The sequence below is a fragment of the Crotalus tigris genome, unplaced genomic scaffold, assembly GCF_016545835.1.
Source record: "Crotalus tigris isolate CLP2741 ecotype Arizona unplaced genomic scaffold, ASM1654583v1 scf7180000024359.8030256, whole genome shotgun sequence".
NCBI lineage: Eukaryota > Metazoa > Chordata > Lepidosauria > Squamata > Viperidae > Crotalus > Crotalus tigris.
The window spans coordinates 3,598,746-3,623,476 of NW_024100528.1; the positions used below are offsets into that span (position 1 = coordinate 3,598,746).

A 24,731-nucleotide genomic window follows, 5' to 3' on the forward strand; every position below is an offset into this window, starting at 1 on the left:
ACCAAAGAGAACTGGTGAGTTATTTAAACAGCGGACAGAGCTGAACAGAGGATTTTACCTTTTGATTTTATTTGGACTTTAATTTTAAAGATTTATTTTTATTTTTTATTTTTTCTTTTGTTGAGAGGGAAAGTAAAATGGCGATTGGAAGTTTTCTCTTTTTTTAAGGGAACGGAACGGACTTGGTTACTTAATTATTTCTTTTTTACTTTTTTTTATAAGGATTTTTTGAAGGAGGATTTGGGTTTTAGGAGGATTATTTTCCCTCTTTTTTGTTTAATTTTTTTTTTACTTTTCTAAGGGATTTTTTCTTTGTATTTTTCAAGAAGGAGGAAAAAAAAAGATGGCTTCAAAGCGCCAAGCAACTTCTACAGTACCTAAGGTGGCTTCTTCTCCGGCGTTATTACCAGCACAACAACCTAAAGTCACACCACCATCTTCTCCTTCTATGCAACCAATAATGGTAAAAGACTTGCAAGATATAATGGGAAATATTATATCTCAAATTAGAGGTGAAGTGAAAGAGCTTTTAGTGGAGAATAACAGTATCTTGAGGCAAGATATAGTTTTGGCTTTAAAAGGACTTGCTTCTGTGGTTGAAAAATTGGATTCTCGTGTTGAAGAAGTTGCAGATAAAGTGGAGGTGTTGGAGGAAAAATTTGAAGGAATGGAAAATAAGATGGAAAATTCACAAGATGAGATTGTTATGTTTCAATATAGAGAGATGGAATTTGCTTTAAGAATCAGGGGTCTGAGAGAGAATATGCAACAAGACTTGAGAGAGATGATAGCAAATGATTTTGCTGTGATTCTGGACTGAGAAAAAGAGGAAATATTCAGAGAAATTGAAAAAATATTCAGAGTCAACTCTTGGGTTGCAAAGCAAAGAAATCTGCCAAGAGATGTGGTAATTTACTTTGGGAAAAGATCTCTGCGTAATGAAATTATACAAGCTTTTTATAATAAGAGGTTTCAGATTGCTGCACAAGATGTTATAATTTTAAAGGAGATCCCATCTAAAATTTTAAGAAGAAGAAAAGAGTTTGCTTTTTTAGCAGATGAACTTAAAAAGAGGCAGATGCCATTCAGATGGGATATTCCGATTGGAATAGTGGTGAGCCATGCGGGGACATGTTATAGACTTAATACTGTTTCTAAAGCAAAGGAGTTTTATACTTTGGTCCTGGGAGCACGCTCATCACCACCTATAATGTTAAAAGCATTGGATGGGAAGGAGGCAGAACAGCAGTCTGAAGAAGCTTTATTGATGAAAGCTGGAAAACTACAGGCTGAGTGGTTTCAACAAGCTGAGATGAAAGAGCAGAGAATGACTCGAGCTGCACATAAACGTAAGGAAAAGGAACAACAGAAGAAAGAAGTTAAAGAAGTCTCAGAAGAATTTGTTTCTGAGCCTTTACCTTTTTTTCGGATAGACATCAATCTTTTTCAAGAATTGACTTTTTTTTTATTACAACGGACTTATATTTTAGGGTAAAGAATGCAAAGATATTTCCAAGGACATTGACAGATCACAACCCAGTGTGGATGGAACTGGCTACTGAAAAAGAGGAGAGGAGATCTTGGAGGTTGAATGAAAATTTATTTAGACAAGAAATGAATGTTCAGAAATTTAAAGAGTATTTAAAGGAATATTTTGTTTTAAATATGCATAAAGGAACTTCAATGGCAATGGTATGGGATGCAAGTAAAGCTTATATGCATGGGGTTTTGATACAAATGAATAAGGCTTATAGACAGAAACAGGTGCAAAAATGTAAGGAGTTGGAAGATGAGATTAAATTAAAAGAAAAAGTTTTAATTTTGAATCCTACAGATGAGAAGGTTAAAGAATCTATAAATCTGCTTAAAATGCAATTTAATATGTTAATGGCGGATCAGACTGCAACCAATTTACTTTATATGAAACATAATACATTTTGTAATGCTAATAAGCCAGGGAGATGGCTGGCTTATCAATTGCGAAAGAAACAGAAGTCGAGAATTATAGATAAAATAAATCATAATGGTAAATTGGTATATCAGAAGGAATTGATCAAGAAATCTTTTCTAGATTATTATACAAAATTATATATGGGTAGGAAAGTACAGGCTTTAGATATAGATAAATATTTACAAGATGCTCATTTTCCTAAGTTAACAGAAGATCAGAAACAAGAAATTAATGGATTGGTTACTATAGAGGAAATTGTTACAGCAATTAAACAATTAAAAGGAGGTAAAGCACCGGGTACTGATGGATTGACATCAATTTATTATAAGACTTTGATAGATGAGATGATAGAACCTTTAAGGGAACTTTTTAATAATATATTACAGGGATTAGAGACCCCCCTGTCTTGGGGTAGACCTTTTATATCCTTGATCCCAAAAGAGGAACAAGATCTTACTCTACCAAAAAATTATAGACCTATATCTTTTTTGAATGTAGATTATAAGATTTTTTCGAAAATTTTAGCTAATAGACTTATGACTGTGTTGAATCAACTAATACATATGGATCAAACTGGTTTCATAACTGGAAGATATATGAAAAATAATGTTAGACAAATTATTAATTTAATAGAATATTTGGATAAGAACAACCAAATTTCTGCAGGATTGATATTTTTAGATGCTGAAAAAGCTTTTGATCAGTTAAATTGGCAATTTATGTTAAGATTGGTTGAGGAAATGAATTTTGGAGATAAAATTTTACAGGCTCTTTGAGCCATTTATCAAAAACAAACGGCACAACTTATAGTTAATGGAGGTTTATCAGAGGTATTTCCAATTGAAAAGGGGACTAGACAGGGTTGTCCATTGTTGCCTTTGCTGTTTGTTTTAACCTTGGAAATTTTGCTGATCAAAATTTGTGAATCACCTAACATAAAAGGAATAGAAATCAATAAAAATGATTATAAATTAAGGGCCTTCGCAGATGATCTGGTTGTTACTTTGTCTCAACCAACTCATTCTGTAATGGAGTTGTTACAATTGATAAATCAGTTTGGACAAGTTTCAGGTTTCAAGATTAATAATAATAAGACTAAAATATTGTCAAAAAACATGACCAACTTGGATAAGGAGATCTTAGTTAGACTGACAGGTTTCGAGGTTGTTAATAAGGTAAAATATTTGGGGGTTATTTTATCTGCTTCCAATGCAAAACTGTATAAAAATAATTATGAAAGGATGTTTGGATGTTACTTATCATATCTGGTGGTCATGTAAAAATATAAAAGCCTTTTGGATCAAGATATGGTGGAATATTCAAAGAATTTTCAAAAGAAGGATAAAATTTACCCCACAATTGTTTTTGTTGGGTATTGTTTCTGATTGTGATGACAAAGAGATTATTTTAATGTTAAACTTAATTACAGCGGCAAGGTTGTTAATAGGACAATATTGGAAGAAGGAATTTTTGCCTACTTTGCAGGGATGGTTTCTTAAAGTTTCTTACTTATCTGAAATGGCAAAAATTTCGGCTTTTTTGAAAGATCAATCGCAAGAGAAGTATCTCTTGGTGTGGAAAAGATGGATAAATTTTATACAATATAAGTATGATATAAGAAAATATCATTTAGCTTTTGAATAATTTATATTTAAAGTTTAAGATATTATTTAGAAGTGTAGGATAGTTTTTTTTCCCTTTTATTATTTTTTTTATTTTCTTTCTTTTCTTCTTTTTCTCTTTCTGTTTTTTATATATAATGGAGTTAAAGTACTTAACAATTTGTTTATTGAATGTAATCATATTTGTTTGAGGTTTATTTGAGTTTAAAAGTTTTTTCTTTTAAGTTCTAGTTAACCCTGTATTCAGCTCTGGGAAGAATGAGGGAGGGTTTTGGGGTGGGTTGGGAGGGATTGGGAAAGGGGTTTTTATTGTAAAATTGTAAAAACTTATAATAAAAAAGAAAAAGAAAAACACAGCTTCAAATGAAAGGTAACTTTCAAAGATGCTTTTTGAGCAGCTGCTTCTAAGAAAAAAGTGAGTGCCAATGTTGCTTCAGAACTTGCACTATTGGATCCTCTTTTTCACTAATTCACACATTTCTAGCGGATAACTGTTGATAAGTTGTTGAGAGAGGCCAGGGGTATTAATTGTCTTTTGAGAAGCTTCCAGCAAATCAAAAAACCTGAATACTTTCTATTGTAGGATCCTGCACTCTGGATGGTTTTGGCCAACAGTAGGAGATTGCCAAAAATGTGCCCAGCTTGCAGCCTGCACCCATGCATCTTCCAAGATGGGTGCTTTAGCAAAAGCTATAAGCAATTTCACTTGCTTACAGCTGGTGGCACTAGATTCAAAACTGCCATTTTTGGCATACTGCATAGAATCAGTGGTGGGATTCAGCCAGTTTGTACCAGTTCAGCAGAACCAGTAGCTAATTTTTTGTTTCCCAGGCCCAGAATGGACTTCTGGAAGCGGCATCTGTACAGAGAACTGGTTGTTCACATATTTGAATTCCACCACTGCATAGAATCCTGATACATTTTATTATTCCATTAGTCCTTGGATTATCAGAGTTTTGGCATTGCTATATTCTTTCCATTGGCTACTTGGTTTGGGTACAACTACCAGTTTAGATTAGGGAGATGTGTTTCATGGTGACCGCACTTGACAGTGAACCTTGCAAAGGAGAATCCTGCTTTGTCAGCCTTTTTTCTTGCACAAAACAGAACAAGTGACTGCCTACATGTTCTTACAATATATTATTTATATGAATACCTGGATTTGTTTAAATGTGTCTTGCAGGATCCTTCATTTTCCTTCATTCGTAAATGTATCTTCCTTGAAGATTGACTGGATTAACTGAACCCTTTTTGATATCCCCAAGAAATATTAAACTCTCCCATTGATTCAATTAGTATTATGAAAAAGGGACCAGGATATTTTGTGATTGCTTGGTAGATGTTATTAGGAAAACAAATGTTTATGGAAAACTGAAAAACAATCTGGTCTAATAAGGAAGACAGACCATTGCTTTATATATTCAGGAGATAAACTCCGTATCTTTTATCAAGACAACCAAAGTTATATAAAAGATACATGTACTTCTTTTGAGAACTATTTGGATTCTTCCTTGTGAAAAAGGAATTTCTCTCTTTTTTTTCTTTTTTAACTTGCAGAATTGTAGGGAATTCTAGATTTGTGGAGTTATAACAGAATATGGACAATTCCTCCTGAGTTCCTGGAGGGTTTCTGCCAATCATAACACTAAATAAAACTGCCTTTATGTATACTGATATTTCTTATTAGAAAATTAACTTTTTTCTAACTTCAATAGACAAACCAAGGCAGGGAAGGATTTATATATGAACAGCAAATTAACTGTATTCCAAAAGGAAATTTAGAAGGATTTATATTCCTAAAATACTCTGTTTCTCCCCCAAATACTTTCAGAGCGAGTATTTCAGAAGTGATTAGAGAAGATTTAATTTAGCATAGATTACATTTTTAAGGAATATAATGTGAATGTACCTCATTCAAACTACATATAGATAGAAATATCATGTTTAAATGATCTTTGTATTTTATTTCTGCCATCTAGTGGCACAGATACTCAAGATACTTTATGTTTGGTAAAATGTATATTCTTTTGTCACAAGGTGGCATATTAGTACATACAGTACAAATTCTTGTATTTAAGGCATTAATCTGTTCAGTTTCACCTTATTTGATCTCTATGCCTAAGAATTACCAATACTTGCAATAATTTAAACAACAAATGTCAAAAATAAAAAAGTAAATGTAAAATATAAACAAAATATGTTTAAGTACTAGATATTTGTTTTTGAATGAAAGGATCTTGTGAGCAAATACTTCATTTTTTAAAAAAAATTGAGACTCAGATTTCAGTTAGATCTGATGGAATATATATATATATAGAGAGATGATTTGTAACTTCATGAATTTATCTAGGCTTCTGATGCCATGAACCAGACCTGTTCCTTCTGATTTCTTCTGTTTTATTTGTTTTATCAGTTTCCTTCTCTCCTGTTTATGAACAAATTCCAAAAAATAATCTATGTTCAGAAAAGAAAAAAAAGAATGAAAATATAATGAACTGACAACATTTTCACTTAGTCACACCAGCCAAATTCAAGAGGAACAGCTTCTCTCAGCATGAGGAAGACTATGTTATGACTATTATAGAATGTGTCAATAAAAAAAATCAGCGTGAAGTACAATTCTCAGACTCCTTTGCCTAGGTGGATGAATCTTTCCATTTTGCTTGTTTCTCTATTTAGTATTTTAAAATTGATTCTATCGTATTTATGAAGAAATAAGTACATGTTGATAAGGTTTTTTTTAAAAAAACAAAAGCAAACATTTCCACTTATTCTTACTATACAGGAATGGTGGCAGGGCATAATAAAGGAAGTTACAGCATGACAAAAGCAGTTTGCCTTTAACACCTTCATATTTCCAAGTGGTGTCAGACATAACTATGGAGGATGAAAAGATGGAAGAACCACCTTAGGGAAGATCTGAAGTCTGGAACTGATGAGACTAGCCTGTAGGGCTTAATGAGACACAATATCTGGAGATTCTCATTTTGGTGATAGCTTTACCAGGCACGTATTCATAAGGGACAGAGACTGATCAGTTTGATGTGCTTTTCCCAAACCCAGTTCTTAATTTTTTTCTAACATACATCTCATATATTGTAAATCCATATTAAACTGAATGATTTTTTTTTATAATAGTGATAAATCATACAGTTAAAGATGTTGGAAGATTTTAGGAATGGGCAGGTCAGCGGGAAGGTTTGCAAAGCAGTAGGAAGATGCTAGTAAAATATGGATATTCCCAAAGTATTTGTTCCTCAATTTAAATAAAATTTTTGGGAAGGAAATATAGAAAATTATTCCAATTTTTGCAACTAAGTGCAGATATTTTTTCCTGCATTTTTTGGTAGCAATTTTCTTTCAGTTTTGTGAAAGAAACTGAAAAGAAAATTGATTTCTCAAGGGTGGAATGTTCTTTATTTTATTATGAATCGTGTGTGAATATTCTAACTTTCAAAGTGTGAGCTTCCTGCCTTTTGTCATATAAACAATCATCTGTTCAGGGGTCTACAGCCTGCACACCCGATTCCTTAGCATTCAGTTAAATATTAAACCTCACTGAGCTTTTCTCTAGGTTAAGGGCAAGTTCTACACTGTAGAAATTTAGAAAAATTCTCTTTCTCTTATGAAACTCATAGACATTGTCTAGCAATAACTCTGTTCACAAAGAATTTCAGGACACCATTTATGTCCAACTCTAAAATTAATACTGAAATAAGACAAGGAGAATATTGTAGATACAAGTTATGTTTTGCTAAGCTTTTTCAAAATTTCCTGGAAATCTGCAAATGTAATGTGGAAATCTTTATTGTACAGAATAATGGGTAAGAGAAGGATAACAGTATAGTGTCCCATCCCTTCTGTCTGAATCATGTCAAGTATTGCATCTCCCAGAGTTCAATCTTCAGAACACTAGTTTATCTTCCAAAATTGCTAAAGATATACTGATGGAATGAAACAAGTCACTGCAGCCAACTTGGTGCAGCAAACCTGTTGTGGCCAATTCATCATGGGAAAATTCACCATGGCCAACTTGTGTGACAACTCGCTAGGCGAAAAGAGTTACACTCTTGGAATATAATTGTTAAAGAAAGGATGCCAACGTGGAGATAAAATTAAATGTGAATGACAAAAGTTAAAATATTTTTTAAATTATTTTAAATAATTAAATTGCATTGTTGAATTGTCCTGCACCAAGTTGTCCCATGGCTAGTTGGCTGTGGCGAGTTGTCATAGACCCTATACTGGTTGGTTGTAACTGAAGCAGACTGAGGAGAATGAAATCAGAAAAAGATTTTAAAAGATTACATAGAGTATGGAAAAATATACAATATTAATAAATGTCTGTAAGGAAAACATTTCGAGTGTGGCAGAATCAAAAGCAGAATCTAAACTGTTACAACAGCAAATGATAAATTTAAAAGAAACTTTGGCATGGTCAATACCAGAAAGAAATTGAAAGCAAGGGAAACAGTAACAAAAAGTAGATGGAAAAATTAGAATTATTCAGTCTGACAATATTCAGTTTATGAAACACACCTTTGCTTGGACCTATATACTTATTGCGGAAACACCTAGACAATTCTTAGCCTTTTTGATAAAGCTGAATTGGTTTTAAACCACCAACATTTGCTGAGTACTCTTCGGAAAATAATACCCAATAAAATAAATCAATAATAGCAATTCTCTGGGCTGATTATAGTAAAAATGCTTATTTTCCTTTTGGTGATATCTTTCTGCAATTTTGTTTATATATAGTATACTTCAGGAGCTGCTTTTTCCACATCATGTATGGTAAAATTTGAGAAAATTTGATTATATAAAAGTGGACTACAACCACTAAGGTATATTTTGCACTATGGTAAAATAACATAGATTGTTTTGCTATGTCTGGTTTGGGGCATTGTAGTGTGTCTGCAATGTGTCAGTCTGTGAAAAGCTAGGGAGATTATTTAACAATATAGATTGATTGTGCATACTTTTAGCTATAGTATAGCAGTTTAAATACTTTAGTATGAAAGAAATTACCATTAGGATAATGAATGTAGTATGATATTTAAAGTGCTGGACTAGAATCTGATCCTGGTGCGTTTTAACCAGACTCTTTTTGTCAGACCCCTAGACTTGTGTGAAAAATTAGAGAACACAGCATTATATATGCCTCCTTATGCTTTACGGCAAAGGTAAACTATAAATTTAATATGTCTATGATTATTTGTATGTCCCACTCTGAGAGGGTGGTGTTAAGTCACATTTGTCCTCAAACAAATTTTAGAGATATTTCTTTTATCCATTTCCTAAAATTTCCTTATACAATCTTTTCCCTTTCCCTTTCCTTCTCTTCCCTTCCCATAGGTGGTCTTTTCTTCATGAAAACTGATTTGTGTTTATTATTACCTGCAATAAGCCAGGAAAAGGAAGGAGGTTGGAACTTATATGAATGTGTCTCTTTCCAAATAGTAAGAGAAAATTTATCACCCTTGTGATTGGGGGGGGGGCAATTGTTGGTGTGGGAAATAAAAAACACGGCTGATCTGAATATAGGCTCTCATATTGCACATGGCAACTGTAAATCTTGATATGTTCTGGGAACTGATATAACTGCGGAAAAATTAAATTATCCAACCTGAATAAATACAAAAATGAAAGGATGTATTTAGTTTCCTACTGTTTTGCTTAAAGAAACTAGATTTTGACATAAGCAGCACCTATAAAAAGTAATTTTTTATAGACTGTTGATTCTCTTTTAGACTTTCCTAAGATGAAATCTTTATTTTCAGGAAGGCTTAAAATGGAGGAACACTATTAAATCCATTTCCAAGGTCACACTTTGAAAGTTTTAATTTCTTTCTTCCAAGGCTCTGTGTTCAGTTCCAAGGCTTGAGGGATTTGCAGCTGGTACTTAGGGATTTTTGCCCCTATCTCTTTGCTATATAGTGGAAGGGAACCTAATTCTGTTGCTTGAGGTGGCAGTTTTATATCGTGCCATTTGGACTTCATTTTCTGGATAACAGAACAATATTTTTTCCCATAAACAGTATTTTTCACAAAAGCCTGCCAGCACTCTTAAACTGGGCTAGCTTCAGGTAAGAGACATAACATCATGCCACATTACAGATGCTGAAAGGTGCTGCAAAATAGTTTCGCACATCTACTGCATATATATATATATATATATATATATATATATATATATATATATATATATCCAAATTTCTTTTTCTGACAAAGAATTAAAGAATTAAATTGGGAGACTTAATGTAAATTTGGATTTGTAATGTTTCGCAGTTGCGACTTGAGCCTGCTTAACGCCCCTAGTTGGGGGCTGCAAGGCAAAAGAGATTGTAAAAAGTAAAACTGCAGTATAGCAGTTAAAAAAATGTCAAGGTGTAATCAATTAGACATCTGTCTGAAAAACTTCCTGCATATATATATATATATATATATATATATATATATATATATATATATATATATATATATATATGAATTTAAAGATCTAGCAATAGTCATGAGTTTTCTTTTTTTTAAAAGCACTTTGATACACAGATTGGGGGGGGGAGAGAAGAGGACACCTCAGTATGAATGTTTGCAATGACTCCTGAAGTTGGTGAATACTAGACAGTATTATGCATTTTGGAAAGTAATCACTTTCCACAAAGTAATCACATATCCAATATGTGTGGTGAGTTTCACTAAGTCTTAGGAACATTCAGATATAGAAACTATTAAACTGGATCAGCCATTATTATTCATTCCCAACTATTTCCAAAATAAAAGAAACCTAAACTGTATTTGCCTATAAAAGGAAAATAATATACATATTAAATAAAACACAAATATCCCGGCAATTAATCCCTGTTGTGATTATCAAAATCACACTAGAACTTGATCATTTTTACTTGCTGCTATCAGAATCTATTGCAGTGGCTATAAACATCTGGCTGATATGCAATGAACCAATAATAATAGCAATAGCACTTAGACTTATGTACTGCTTCACAGTGCTTTATAGCCCTCTCTAAGTGATTTACACAGTCAGCATATTGCCCCCAACAATTTGGGTTCTCATTTTCCTGACATCAGAAGAATGGAAGGCTGAATCAACCTTGAGCCAGCCAGGATCAAACTCCTGGAAGTGGGCAGAGTTAGCCTGCGTTCTAACCACTGCGCTACCATGGCTCTTGATAAGATAATAATAAGATAAAAATGTAGAGAAATGTGAGAAAAAATGTCAAATCCAGTTTAAATGTCTGGCTGACTGTGCTAGATATTGTATTGTATTGTATTAATAATGATAATAATGACAACAACGATAATAATAATAATATCCACAACGAGGCACTATCTTGATGTAGTTGTGGGTCTTGTGTGCCCTAAGGAAGATAACAGTTATGCCAGAGGTTCAACTGTACTAGATAGGTGTCACCTAAGGAGCCAAATGAAGTGTGTCTCTCCCATAAAAAATATAGTGAGATGTAAATTACTTAAGCACATACCATACCCTGGCTATCAAACATCAAAAACATCTACCAGATTATCCCAGCTTCTTTACATGGACAATCTAAAGCTATATGGAATAACACCACCTGAAATAGAATCTCTGCTAACACGGTCCATATATATAGCCAATATATTGCAATGGAGTTTGAGCTGTCATACTCACCATTAAATGAGGAAAAATAGTGAAAACTGAAGGAACCAAGATGGCCTATGGAAATAAAATCAAGAATTTTGATGAAGAGGATCATTACAAATACCAGGGCATCCTTCAGGCTGACAATATCAAGCACATTGAAGTCAAGAAAAAGGAGTGGATACATCAAGAGAGTGAAGAAATCTTAAAGTCTAAGCTCAGTAGCAGAAATACCATCAAGGCAATTAACAGCTGCACAATTCCAATAATTAGTTACATAGTTGGAATAGTGGACTGGACTCAAGCAGAACTAAAGGCCTGGATAGGAAGATCAGAAAAATAATGATAATGAATCATACTCTTCATCCTGGCAGCACCATTGACAGAATCTATTTACCCAGGAAAATAGATGGGGTGTGAAATGTTGCAAGTACATCAGATGGTAGAAGAAGAAAAAAGGGCATTGGAAGAATATATGAAGGACAGTAAAGAAGACACACTGAACTAGTATACCATGAAGGCCGAGTACCATAGAGACCAAACTGGCCTACAAGAAAGACCAAATGAAGAACAGAAAAAAGACATGGCAAGACAAATTATTACATGGCCAGTACATTAAAAAAATGGCAGGCAAAATAACAAGACCTGGCAATATCTAACATCAGAAAACTTGAAGAAAGAGACAAATGGGCTAATTCTGACTGCACAAGACCAACCTTTAAGAACAAATAGAAATAAAGACAGAATGGGGAAGACAGTGACTGGTAGCTAATGTTGCCTCTGCAAAGAAACTTAAGAATTAGTGGACCACATAGTAAGCTACTACAAGAAGATTACAAAGACTGACAAGCAATGGCATGACAAAGTAGTGACAATGGTGCATTGGAAGAACTGCAAGAAATATTATTTGCTTGCAAGCAAAAACTGTTGGGATCATAAGAACAGAAAGTAATAGAAAATGAACAAGATAAAGTGTTCTGGAACTTTTAGAATTCAAAATTATGCACCTGGTACATAATACCCCAGACTTAACAATTGTCAAAATTGTCAAAAAAGTCTGGATATAGATATTTCAATACCTGTAGACAGCAGAATAAAAAAGAAAGAACTGGAGAAAATAACAAAATACAAATATCTGCAAATAGAAGCAGAAAGACTATGGCCAAAAGAAGACAAAAATAGTAAAGGCATCTTGAGTACAATTCCAAAACATCTGGATCACCACCTGAACACCAGGGCATTGAGACAATCATAAGCAGTCCATTGCAAAAGTCAGCTTTACTTGGAAAAGCTTACATCCTGTGATGATACCTCTAATATTATTAAACAGAATATTTGCCTAACCTGGGTCCTTGGGAAGAATCAATAGGTGGATAAAAATGCCAAATCCAGCTTAAATATCTGGCTGCCTGTGCAACCAACCTTAATAATAACAATTTCATAAGGAAAGAGGATAAAGATTCTACTGGCAAAAAAGCATACCAAAGATTAGGAATAATACCCAAGAAGTTCTATCGTGCTCATTCATCCATTGAGTGGATGACTCCTAAGGAAAGGCATCTCTGAAAAACCTAAAAGTGTTCCTTAAATCCTTCGAATCAATCTATACAAATGTAACATTTTCATGTTCTAACATCCATTGAAATATTTCAAGAAAACAATGGAACTTTCTGAGGATTTCCAAGTGAAACTGTTAGACTCTAAACCCTTCGGATGCTCACTGATCTCAAAGAAACTAGAAGCATGTTCAATAGAGAATTACTGGAGGGTTTTGTTTTTTTTAAGTAAAGGGGCTAAACACACTTAAATTTCACTTTAGATCTAGTCCTGAATGTGAAATAGTCTAATAATGTGAAGCTGGAACATACAGGCATGGAGTTTGTAAATATGTCTCCTAACACATAAACCTCTGAGCAGGATTTAAAAAATTATATATTTTCTTAACAAGAGAGAAGAGGGCAAGGATTCAGATCCATAATTTTAATTCCATAGTCCAGGGGTAGGCAACCCAAAACACTCAAAGAGCCACTTGGACCCGTTTCCCACCAAAAACAAAACACCAGGAGCCGCAAAACCCTTTTGATATCTAAAATGAAGATAACACTGCATATATCCTTTTTTACCTTTATTATAGGTGTGTGTGTGTGTGTGTGTAAAAATATGACTCTTGGGAATATCCATACTATTAAAACAATGATCACCAAGAGAATGCTTTAAGAGAATAAAATTACATACACACATAGGTAAAAAAAGGATATATGCAGTGTTATCTTCATTTTAGATGTCAAAAGGGTCTCTCTCTGTGTGTCTCTCTCCCTCCCTCCCTCTCTATCTGCCCTTGGTCTGCCACTCCTCTTCCCCCACTCTCTTTCTCTCTCTCTCTCCTCTCTCTCTCTCTCTCTCTCTTCTCTCTCCTCCCCCATCTGCTGCTCACCTGGCAAGCTTCAAGCTGTTGTCCAACAAGCTCAGGGGTAAGCAACCGCATCTCTTTTATGACTCATGGACTTCAACTCCCAGAATTCCTGAGTCAGCCTAGCTGGGCTAGCTAGCTCTCTCCTGCCCTTCCTGCTTCCTGCTTCCTGCAGAGACTCAGCAAAGGGAGGAGCTCCGCCCAGTAAGCTTTTCAGCTCCTCGGAGAACACTGTGAGTGCACTCTCTTTTACACACACACAAACACACACACACACACACAGAGAGAGAGAGAGAGAGAGAGAGAGAGAGAGAGAGAGAGAGAGAGAAAAGCAGGGAAGCGCAATTGACCTCTCTCTGTCTCTGTCTCTCTCTGCAAAGGCAGAGGAGGCTGGGAGCCACAGGGGAAGGCTCAAAGAGCCGCATGCGGCTCCAGAGCCACAGGTTGCCGACCTATGGCATAGTCAGTTATGTAGTTTTGGATTCTTTTTTTTAAAAAACTTTGGATTATTTTAATATCAGAATGCATACTTTTTTGCATACAGTTATTTCACGGAGGCAGCCATTGTTACAGCTTTCAGTTTCATAGTGAAATTATTCTGGTAATATATACAAATAGACTATCTGTTTTCCTGCTGACAGTAGGAGTTAGAATCAATGCCCTAAATGGCCCCTTCCAATTCTCTGATTCTTATGATAAACGATTGAAAACACCAGTGATCTATTACTCTTAGTTTTGCCAATCGGTCATCTTCTAATGTACTGATGTGCTATTTCCTTAAATTCCAGACCACCATGTTGGCTTTGAATTCTGGGAATAGCAGATCCACCACACCTAAAAGGCACCAAGTTGAGGAAAGTTACATTGAGATGTAGTGTAACTCTCAATAGATTTCTATAAATTAGTTATTTGATGATATGCTTCACTATTCCTCATCTTTTTGAGATTGCTCCTGTATCTCCTGGTCACAGTGTTTTTGCTAGTTAGGTGGTTATTGGTGGCATTCTTTTTTTTTTGAGGGGGGGAAAGAATTTTGTTCTGGATACAGCTTTTCTTTTTTATTAAGAGCCCTTTAGAACTTTAAGAAATGTTTGTTCTACAAATTCAACTTGCATTGTAGTTGTTTCCTGACAGAAAGGGCATTTATAAATAGTGTTGAGACTACTTTATAAATTCCTCCAAGGGCAAACCAATGACCTGTATCCCTTCAGAATATATAATCTCCAGACAGTACATAAGCTTACGTCACAATAAATGTGTCTGTCCTGAAGATGCCACAAATTCTTGGTTGTTTCTTTTTCTGAACTGTTATCCTATAAAAAGCAAAGTCATATTGAGCCCTTCCTCATTATTTCAGCTGCAATCACATTTATCACTGGTATTCATTGTTAACTGTAGCTTCACTTGCTGCTATAGTTTCATAAATAACCAAAATAATCTTCATTCTTCTTATGATATGTAACTTTTGAACCAATCACAAATTTATGGTTCCAATTAGGTTTATGGCACTTGTTGCTAATGCTGTTGCTAAAATTGAATAGGCACAGTTATTCTTAGCTATATTATATCTATCATACAATAGTGAACCCTTTTGAATTTTTAATACATTTGCATAAATATGACCTAAAACACAATCTGTTCTTCACACCTGTTCTAAAGCTAGATATAGAGAAACCATGTTGGGTTTGCGTCAGCCAATATGAAATTACACAATATCCTTCTCTATCTATCAATCTCTGAATCTGTAGGTGGCATTATACATTATAAGTGACATTGGTGCTACAAAAAATAGTGTCCAGGTCATTTGTCCTTAATAATACAGAGTACAACTTACCTTGAATGCGGTGACGACTATCTATCATTAGCTATCAATTCTAGAAACCAAGAAATTCTAGCATGTAGGTATACAATAGGTGAACCATTTATCATATAGTGCAAAAGAGGAACCTTATGCTGAACAATAATTCTGGCAGAAACCTTGTATTTCTTTTTTTTTGTATATATTTTATTAATTTTTGTAAGGTTAGGATTAGGTTTAAGGTTAGGGTTAGGGTTAGGATTAGGTTGGAGTTTTTTAAAAATAACCTTCTTAATATTTAGCAAACGGCATATTGTCTGGGTTCATGTATAAAAAACAATATGTAAGAGTTAATTTCTATATTATCATAATCAAGATGTTAATCGCTCAATCATCTTTTTCTTACTAGTATATATTCAGTGTTACATAGTACATTTCTCTCTAACTCGCTTATCTAGCAATTAGTAAAAATTATCCCATGTTCTAAAGTACACTGAGTCTTCTTTCTCTTTTATCTTTAATGTCAATCTGCCCATTTCTGCACAGTCTAATATTTTTTTAATAAATTGTTCTTCTGTTGGTAACTTTTCATTTTTCCAATATTGGGCAAATACAATTCTTGCTGCAGTTAATACATGTAAAATTAAATATATACAATCTTTCTCATAGTTTCCTCCTATTATGCCTAACAGAAACAGTTCTGGCGTGACTTTTATATGTTTTTTAGTCATTTTTTCCAATCATATGTGTATTTTGACCAAAATCTTTTAGCTTTAGGGCATGTCACCAGATATGATAATAAGTACCTGGTTTCTATTTACATTTCCAACACTTATTTGATTTATTTTTGAACATTTTCACTAATCTCACTGGTGTAAGATGCCATCTGTAAAACATGAGAACCTTGTATTTCTTATGAAATAGATATTCACTCCTGTTATGAGTAGTGATATCTGAACTTAGTTTTAAAATTCCAGATAATTGTTAGCAGTCAAAGATACAAAACATATCTCAAATTCTTGGCTACATCTAGTGGTAAGCCATATTTTTGCAGCCTGATCAGGCAGCTGTCCTCATGGTTTAGCTTCAAAAGTGCGGAAATACTTTCAATAAATAGAGAAAGATGGTAATAGTTGAATGTTTTCTCCACTTTTCATTGAAATTTCTTTGGATCCCATTCTCTGCTTTTGTAGAACACCAATTTGCTTTGAATGGACAATTTTCTATTGCTGTTTCTGTTGTTAGCACACTCATGGTATACACTATAGTATTAATCATGCAAATCCAGCCATGTGCAACGTGATTTATCATTTATAAAACAGGTGCTGAATGGCAAGTATTTCACCAGCATGCTTAGCCAGAGCCTGAGTTCTGAAGATAAAACCAGTACTTTCAAAATGACATTAATATCTTGAATTGGTGAATGACCTACAAAACAGTTGTGGAAACAATTTTTTAGGACAATTCTTTGTTGGTCCTTGATGTGTAGAAATTGCATCTACTAAAGTTACATTTTTGGCTGCTACTATTGAAGAGTTTTTGTGTTTTTTTTTTAAATCAAAGGAATAAAAATGACTGTCTTTTTCCTTAGTCTCCTGTTTCTCATCTTTAAATTTCTGATTAAAATATTTGGAACTGGATCTGTGATGCAAAGAGAAACTCAAAGAAAAGTAGTATACAAAAACAGTTGACTAAGAGATAGACTTTCAGGCTCTGTGGTCATAAAATCAGTTGTAAAACCAAGTCAGTCATGTGGTGTCTCAACTTACAACTGCAATGACTTATCATCAAAATTCTGGTTTGGCTGTGTCCATAAGTCGAGGACTACCCGTATACTATGTTTTCCAGATTTGGGAATAGCCGTCCTTTAAATCCTCTAAACAGCATGGCTAGTGATGACATTTTTTTAAAGATACAAAGCCAACAATGTCTCTTTCAATGATTGTAATAAAACATGTTTTTTTGTAAGGCTATCTTTAGTACTTTGACATCTTGAACACTTGGAATTCTCTTTAAGAATAAAAAACCATTATAAAGGAAATCAGTTGTACTTCTCTGACAAAGTCTTATTTTGTCCTATTGGAATCAAATTGTCATCTTTAGTCCATCCCACCTTCAGAATGAAAGTATTAATATAAGCTACAGCAACTATATCTAAAAAAGTAACTAGCTACAACTAGCTATTGTCAAGGCAGGGTCATTCTCCAATCAGTGAATGCTTCACAAAATAGTTACTGTTATGCTCCCTACCCCAGTCTCATGTATTTAGATGCACTCATTTCATTTATATGTCTCATTCAAGAACATAAAAGCAGTGGGTGATTATCTTTTTTTCCCCAGTTTTTTCAGTTTAATGCCACAATTCTCCTGCTTCTGCCTTTAGAGAAAATGATAGGAGCAATATATTGGTAGATATAAATAATTGAAATGTAGTTAACTTGAAGTTTAAGATGCAAAGCAGTAGCAATTGAATACTTTGGAAAGCTTTGAATTTGTCTATAGAGTGGATAAACTACCAGGTGAACATGGAACTTTCAGGCAAGCCATAAGATTTTATTCATTGAACATCTAATAAACAAAACAGTATTTGACAGTTTACAGTGGAGTTATCTAATGCTTATTAAAGCCACTTCTGTATAGTGCGGTGTTTATTGTGATGGATTTCAACTACAGAGATCTTTATATTTATGTCTCCTGGAATGTGCTATGAGTAGTTATCAGAGCACCTCAGTAAGCCTGCGTAAAACCTGTACTTTAAGAGTTGTACTGGTTACCAATTGTCTTCCAAGTGCAATTCAAGGCATTGATTACCATCTATAAAGCCTTTAATAACTTCAGGCCGGGTTATTTTCAAAACAGGTTTCTCCAATTGTCTTTTTCCATTCTATAAAATCAGATGAGGCAGCATATTCTCCTTGCTACTAACCAAGGAGAGAAGCAACCTAGAACTAAGGAAGAACTTCCTGATAGTTAGAACAATTAACCAGTGAAACAACCTGCCTCCAGAAGCAGTGAATGCTCCAACACTGGAAGTTTTTAAGAAGAAATTGGACAGCCATTTGTCCGAAATGGTATAGGGTTACCTGCCTGAGCAGCGGGTTGGACTAGATGACCTCCAAGGTCCCTTCAAACTTTACTACTACTACTACTACTATTACTACTACTACTACTACTATTACTACTACTACTACTACTACTACTATTATTATTATTATTATTATTATTATTATTATTATTATTATTATTATTATGGATCATCGCACGGTCAGCCAGATGTTCAGACTGGATTTGGCATTTTGTCTACCTATCGAGTCCTTACCCAGGACCTGGGATAGGCAAATGTGGATGTTTGATGGTATTACAGATATCGTCGCAGGATGGAAACAGTATCTAGTAAGGCCGCCTTTTGCAATTGACTAATAGCAAATTTGTCAATGCCAATGGTGTTCAAGTGGTGCTCCAGTTGTTTTGGGATTGCACCCAAGGCGCCTATGACTATTGGTACTACCCTTGCTAGCTTTTGCCACAGTCTTTCTATTTCTATTTGTAGGTCTTTGTATTTTGTTATCTTCTCCAGTTCTTTCTCGTCTATTCTGCTGTCTCCAGGCACTGCCACATCCACTATCCAGACTTTTTTGTCTTTCTTATCGACAATTGTTAAGTCTGGGATGTTATGTTGCAGGTGCTTGTCTGTTTGAATTCTAAAGTTCCAGAGCAGTTTAATTTTATCATTTTCTATGACTTTCTCTATTTTATGATCCCACCAGTTTTTGTTTACAGGCAAATGATATTTTTTGCAGATCTTCAAATGCACCATTGTTGCTACTTTGTCATGCTGCTGCTTGTAGTCAGTCTGTGCAATCTTCTTGCAACAGCTTACCAAGTGGTCCACTGTTTCTTCAGCTTCTTTGCATAGGCGGCACTTACTGTCTGTTGCTGTCTTCTCAATTTTGACTTTGTATGTATTTGTCCTTAAGGTTTGGTCTTGTGCAGCCAGAATTAGTCCCTTGGTCTCTTTCTTCAATTTTCCTGCTCTTAGCCATTGCCAGGTCTTGTTATTATCTGCTTTCCCAGCTATTTTTTTCACATATTGGCCATGTTGGCCAAATCTTTTGCTGGATTTTTCATTATTAGGTAGGTTTTCCCAGTTGTTAGCCACTTTTCAATTTCTCCTCCTTGTAATATATTATTGAACTGCTTGGCAACGAGTGGGTGTATAACAGTTAGATGTTTCAACCAAAACCTATGCAGTTCATCTTCACCTGGTAAAGAAATGCCATCTTAGGGGTTTGAGACACTTGCTTTCTCTTTTGATGCTCCTGCTCTCCGCCATGCCATTCCCCGGAAAGTTAATACAGTCCTGACTCTGCTGTCTTTAAAGGGCTGAAGAAGCTGGTTCTTCCAATAGGTAATGGCTGGCTGATTTGTAACCCATTGGATTACATGATTTTCTAATTTCTAATTTGTAACCCACTGGGTTACATGACTTTCTAATTTCTTTTAATATATCCTGGGAAGTTCTTTTGTTGTAATATTGTGTTTTTACCCTCTTCATACACCACTTAAATTATCATGATGGTTAGGTAGTCTTAAAGATTCATTAAATACACTTCTTCAGGATTTCATTTTAAAAACTGAAGTGGAATTACATAAATTCTGAAGAGAAACACCTTTTCAGAAAACCCCTATTAGATTGTAAGCCAGCTTTCCATAGGCGAGCCTGGGAGCCAGAGAATGCAATGTTGCTGGTATGTTTAACAGCACTTGAGGTCACCACAGACACTGATGACTTCTAAAATAATAATTATCTTTCAGCAATAATTAACGTATTTTAATATGTAATTTAATATTTTTCCTGAGGTTCTCCAAGGATAAATTGCAGAGATAGGGCAAACAATAACGCACAAATATGTATGCTAACTGCCCAGGGCAAAGCAACTGCTGAGAACATTTAGAGGAAAAATAAGGCCTATGTATTAAAATTATAGATTTGTTGAATTAAGATCATAATAGCAATTCTGGATACACTGGAGACATGTTGAGATGTAGCTAATGCAATTTAAAATCAAGGGAATTTTTACATTAACTCAGATGTGGAATATATGCTGCCATATTAAAAATATAATACAGAACAGCAATTAATAGCAATCAAAACAAAACACTACCCCCCAAAAAAGATTTAAATTGTTAAGCTTAAGGAATAAAACATATACCCTGAACTGATTCATATTCTCTTGAAAGGTAGGATAAAAAAATCTCTATATAATTTAATATAAATAAGACATATTTTTCTCTTTTATAGTTAGGGCATGAGTTCTCAGCTAAAAACTTTCTGATCTTGTCCTGTGGAGAAGACTATGTTCCAGTCAACTCAATACAGCATACTACAATGTTCACAGGATATAGTACAATTCTGAATGTATTTATTCAGAAATAGGTTCTATACCAGTGGTGGCGAACCTATGGCCCGGTGCCAGAGGCGGCACTCAGAGCCCTCTCTGTGGCCATGCGTGCCATCACCCCAATCCTAGGCCTTCAGCTGAATTTTATAAAACCTTTTCGCTTTAGGCTCTGCCGCCATGTGCAAAAAAAAAAGAGTTTCAATCAGTCAATTTCAATTTCTTGCGGGAAAAAAAAAGATCTTTTTAGTCCTATCCAGTCTGCTGTTACCACCGCAGCCACGCCCACCCAATGGGGCACACCCAGCCAATGGGCCACACCCACCTGGCACTTGACGATGCATAAGTGGGTTTTGGGTTGCAGTTTGGGCACTCAGTCTCTAAAAGATTTGCCATCACTGTTCTATATGTACCAATATATTTTATTTTTATTACTATGTTTATGATTGTAATGTAATTAGTTATACTCAAGTTCTATTTAAAGAGAAGTTAAGTACAATTCAGTTTCTTGAAATGCCACTATTAAAATGTTAGTGTTCTCTATTTTTTAAAATCACCAAAATTGATGATTTGTATTAATGCTCTGAATTTTAAGGCATGGTTTAGGGATTTATCTTCTCTGCCCCATTAATATAGGAAACCAATCTGATTAATATATAATTGACAGGGCTTTCCTCACTGGTGGTACTTAAATTTAAAAATGCTGTTCCAATTTAAATTACTCTTCTCTTAATTTTACTGTGTTCTGAGAACATTATTTCAACAAGGTAATGTAAAAGGTTAAGTTCAATAGGATCTTATTTAGATCCACTGTTTTATTGTCTGTTTGATAATCTTGAATACTTTCACTTCATTATTAGTTATATTTTTATACCGTAATCTGAAACCCATTTGGTTTACACAGAAAAATAGATATAGTATAAACTTTTTTTTCATCCATAAATCAAAGTGTAAATAATGCAGAGAAGCTAAACATAAATCCAAAACAGTTTTCAGTTTTTAAAACTGCTTCTGAGTACTTATACCTTTTTGCTTCATACGATAATCACATTTAATTTATTTATTATTTCATTTTTCCAAGGGCGGTTTCCCAATAGCTTATATTATTTCTTTTCTTAATGTTGTTTGTATATAACTAGAGTAGGTTTAATTTAATTGCCTCTTACTTTGCCTCTGTGTACCTTTTAATGGCATTTTTTGTGTTACTTTTTTTTTCTTACCCAGTTTTAGCCAATAGCTTTATCCACATTCTAGCCATTTGAAAGAGCTCCTCTTGATGTCAGTGGAGCAATTGTGAAACAAATGCTGAGAAAACAGGCCCATTGTCTGATCCTGAGTGAACATGTACAATAAAAGCTTAATCTGAAAATAAAACAAAAGTGCAAAATATTGCTGGTACAATACCATGCATACTGTATTTATTTAAAATGATATGGTATTCAATATAGCTTATTTCTGGGGAATATGCCAAAGTCACTTGTAAAATCTGTATAAGACTGTTTGATTACTGTAAATCTAACATCCATTTCTTTCATGGTATCCAAGCCTCACTAGGACCCAGAATAGCAGAAAATTATTTAGAACTGTGAAAAAATAATGTCTGTTGGCCTTGGCTATCATTATCAGAAGCCCAATATTCAATTAAAAAAAGACTACTGTACGGTTAAGAACTAGTTTGCTAAAATCCTTTTGTTCCCTCCCTATTTTTCTTCTTCTTCTTTTTTTTTTTTTGGTGGTGGTGGTGGAAAGCAAGTTATCATGAAACAAAATGGGCAAACAAAGGGTTTTAGGTAGCAAATACATTTATTTATTATTTACCATTCTTAACTGCCCATCTCCCGGTCAAAAACTACCTTTACATATTAGGTAGAGGATTAGTTTAGCAATCTTCTATGTGGCATCGTTGCTTTCCTTAATGATAAAATTTAACATAGGTTAATGATAAAAAGTTAATAGTCTCAATCCTATGTATCATCCATAGTGTTCGGAGTTGATACTTTTCTATCAGCCGCCATACAATAGAGAGCTGTGTACTGTACTAATTGGCTTGTAGAGAAAAGTTAATGAAGAATCTTGAATAAGTTGAATTGTTTAAAATGATTTACATTTAAATTATTCATAGCTTGAGAACTGATTTAGTTTATTAGCTTCAGAGTGAATAAATAAGGAGAGAAACAACTGGACATGTAGTCAGGATGAATTGTTGTATTCTGAAATTTTAACTACCTTATCTTATATACTACTTGTTCAATTGATGGAGAATGACCCAGCTCAAAAGCTATGTGGCAATAAAACATATACTGACCTGGAAAAAGATTGGGGAATGTGGGTAATATTTTCTCTAAGAGATGAGAAAACAACAAACAATAAGCAATATGCACTTTCCAAATGGAACAAGCAGCAGTTAAGAGCTTCCAGACTGAAATTACTTTGATTCAAAAGAACACTTCTTCTACTCCAAAGATCTAAATGTGTGACACCAAACACTGGAATGAGGCTCATTTGAAGATGACACAAAACACAATACAATGTATAGTAAGCAAAGAGAGTTAAGAGACAATGAGCTCATTAATTAAGTCATTTTATAAACATCCTAATTTTGTAACTGTAGTGGAATTGATACTGCTAATGTATATTGTGACATTGCTGAAAGGTAATTACTAAAGAAATCCTTTATACATTACTCCAGTGCATATGCCAGGGTTAAAGAAATTATGAGAACATTTTCCATTGTGAAAATTGATTTTCATGATATATCTGTTTTTGTCATTATATTTTTGTCTCTCTATCAGAAGTCTTTCAGGTAATCAATTCTTTCAGATATAATCAACAATATTTTGATTAATCATTCATTGTTATATTCATTAATGTTACAGTACAGTACAGTACAGTACAATGTTACAGTACTATCTAACTAGCTTCGGCCCATTTGACCAAGTTACCATTTTGAGAGTTCCTAGATGAGGCCTTTATTGACCAATTATTCTGTCTCAAGAATGTTATGCATGACTTAGACATCCATTCTCCCATGTTTTATCAACATTTCTTCATCTTTCTTCTTAATATGCATTTTCTATGAAGGACGAAAGGATGAAACTATTGCATAATATTTTTTTTTCATGAAGTTAAGAAACATCTGTCTGAGAGGAGCCTTTGTTTCTTTTTGCATGAAGAAATAATTTTATAAAAGCACCACTGGAGAGTTAGTTACATGAATGACTCTTGGGAAGACAGCATATTCATGCACAATTAACTCAGCTTGATTTTCTTCATAATTATGAATCACATAGAATTCGGGGTTTCTACTTAAAAAAAGTAGGAAACTAATATTCGGAAAGAGCAAAATCTCATCTAGAATTCAGAGAAATGACAAGGTAGCATATATTCCAAAAGAGATTAATTATATGTGCCCATGAACATTATGCTGACTATAGGCAATGTTGCTTTACTCAACATAATATTACTGGACAATACAATTTGACTTTAACACTAATCTCCCTGTTTTAGTTAGCTTTTTCCAGTATGTTGCTCTCCACATATATTGGACTAGAATATTTTAAATAAGTTGTTTGCTAATTCTGGGATTTTTCCTTTATATATATATGGAGGCATCAAACAGAAGGTTGCCATGTACTTTGACATGCTTCCTTTTCACAAATGTAAGTTTAGTGGCACAAAGCTCCCCCAGATATTTATGGCGCCTTTTGTACAATGCCATCAGCCTCCTTTCCTGATGAAGTCAAATGTAGTATTACCAATGTCATAAAGCTTGTGAAACACAATTCTCCAAGATACATGAGTGTACAGTATAATGCCAGTGGCCTGGATACCTATGATTATCCAATTCCTGACACTTGGGCTATTGTTATGATACAGTTCTGAGTGCTATGAAGGGGTATCTATAACAAAGAGCCT

The 24,731-nt window shown here is 34.2% G+C and overlaps 1 protein-coding gene across 2 annotated transcripts in view; it reads right to left on the reverse strand.

Moving 5' to 3' along the window:
• The window catches only part of LOC120300776 (limbic system associated membrane protein), a 580,799-nt gene that overhangs the window by 13,377 nt on the left and 542,691 nt on the right, over positions 1-24,731 (reverse strand). Inside the window, exon 7 of one of the 2 annotated variants that reach the window (XM_039327222.1) lies at positions 23,122-23,157. The exons of the other annotated variant lie outside the window; for it this stretch is intronic. Coding sequence (XP_039183156.1) covers positions 23,122-23,157 — 36 coding nt within the window. The remainder of the gene's footprint in view (positions 1-23,121; positions 23,158-24,731) is intronic. 2 annotated transcript variants of the gene reach the window in all.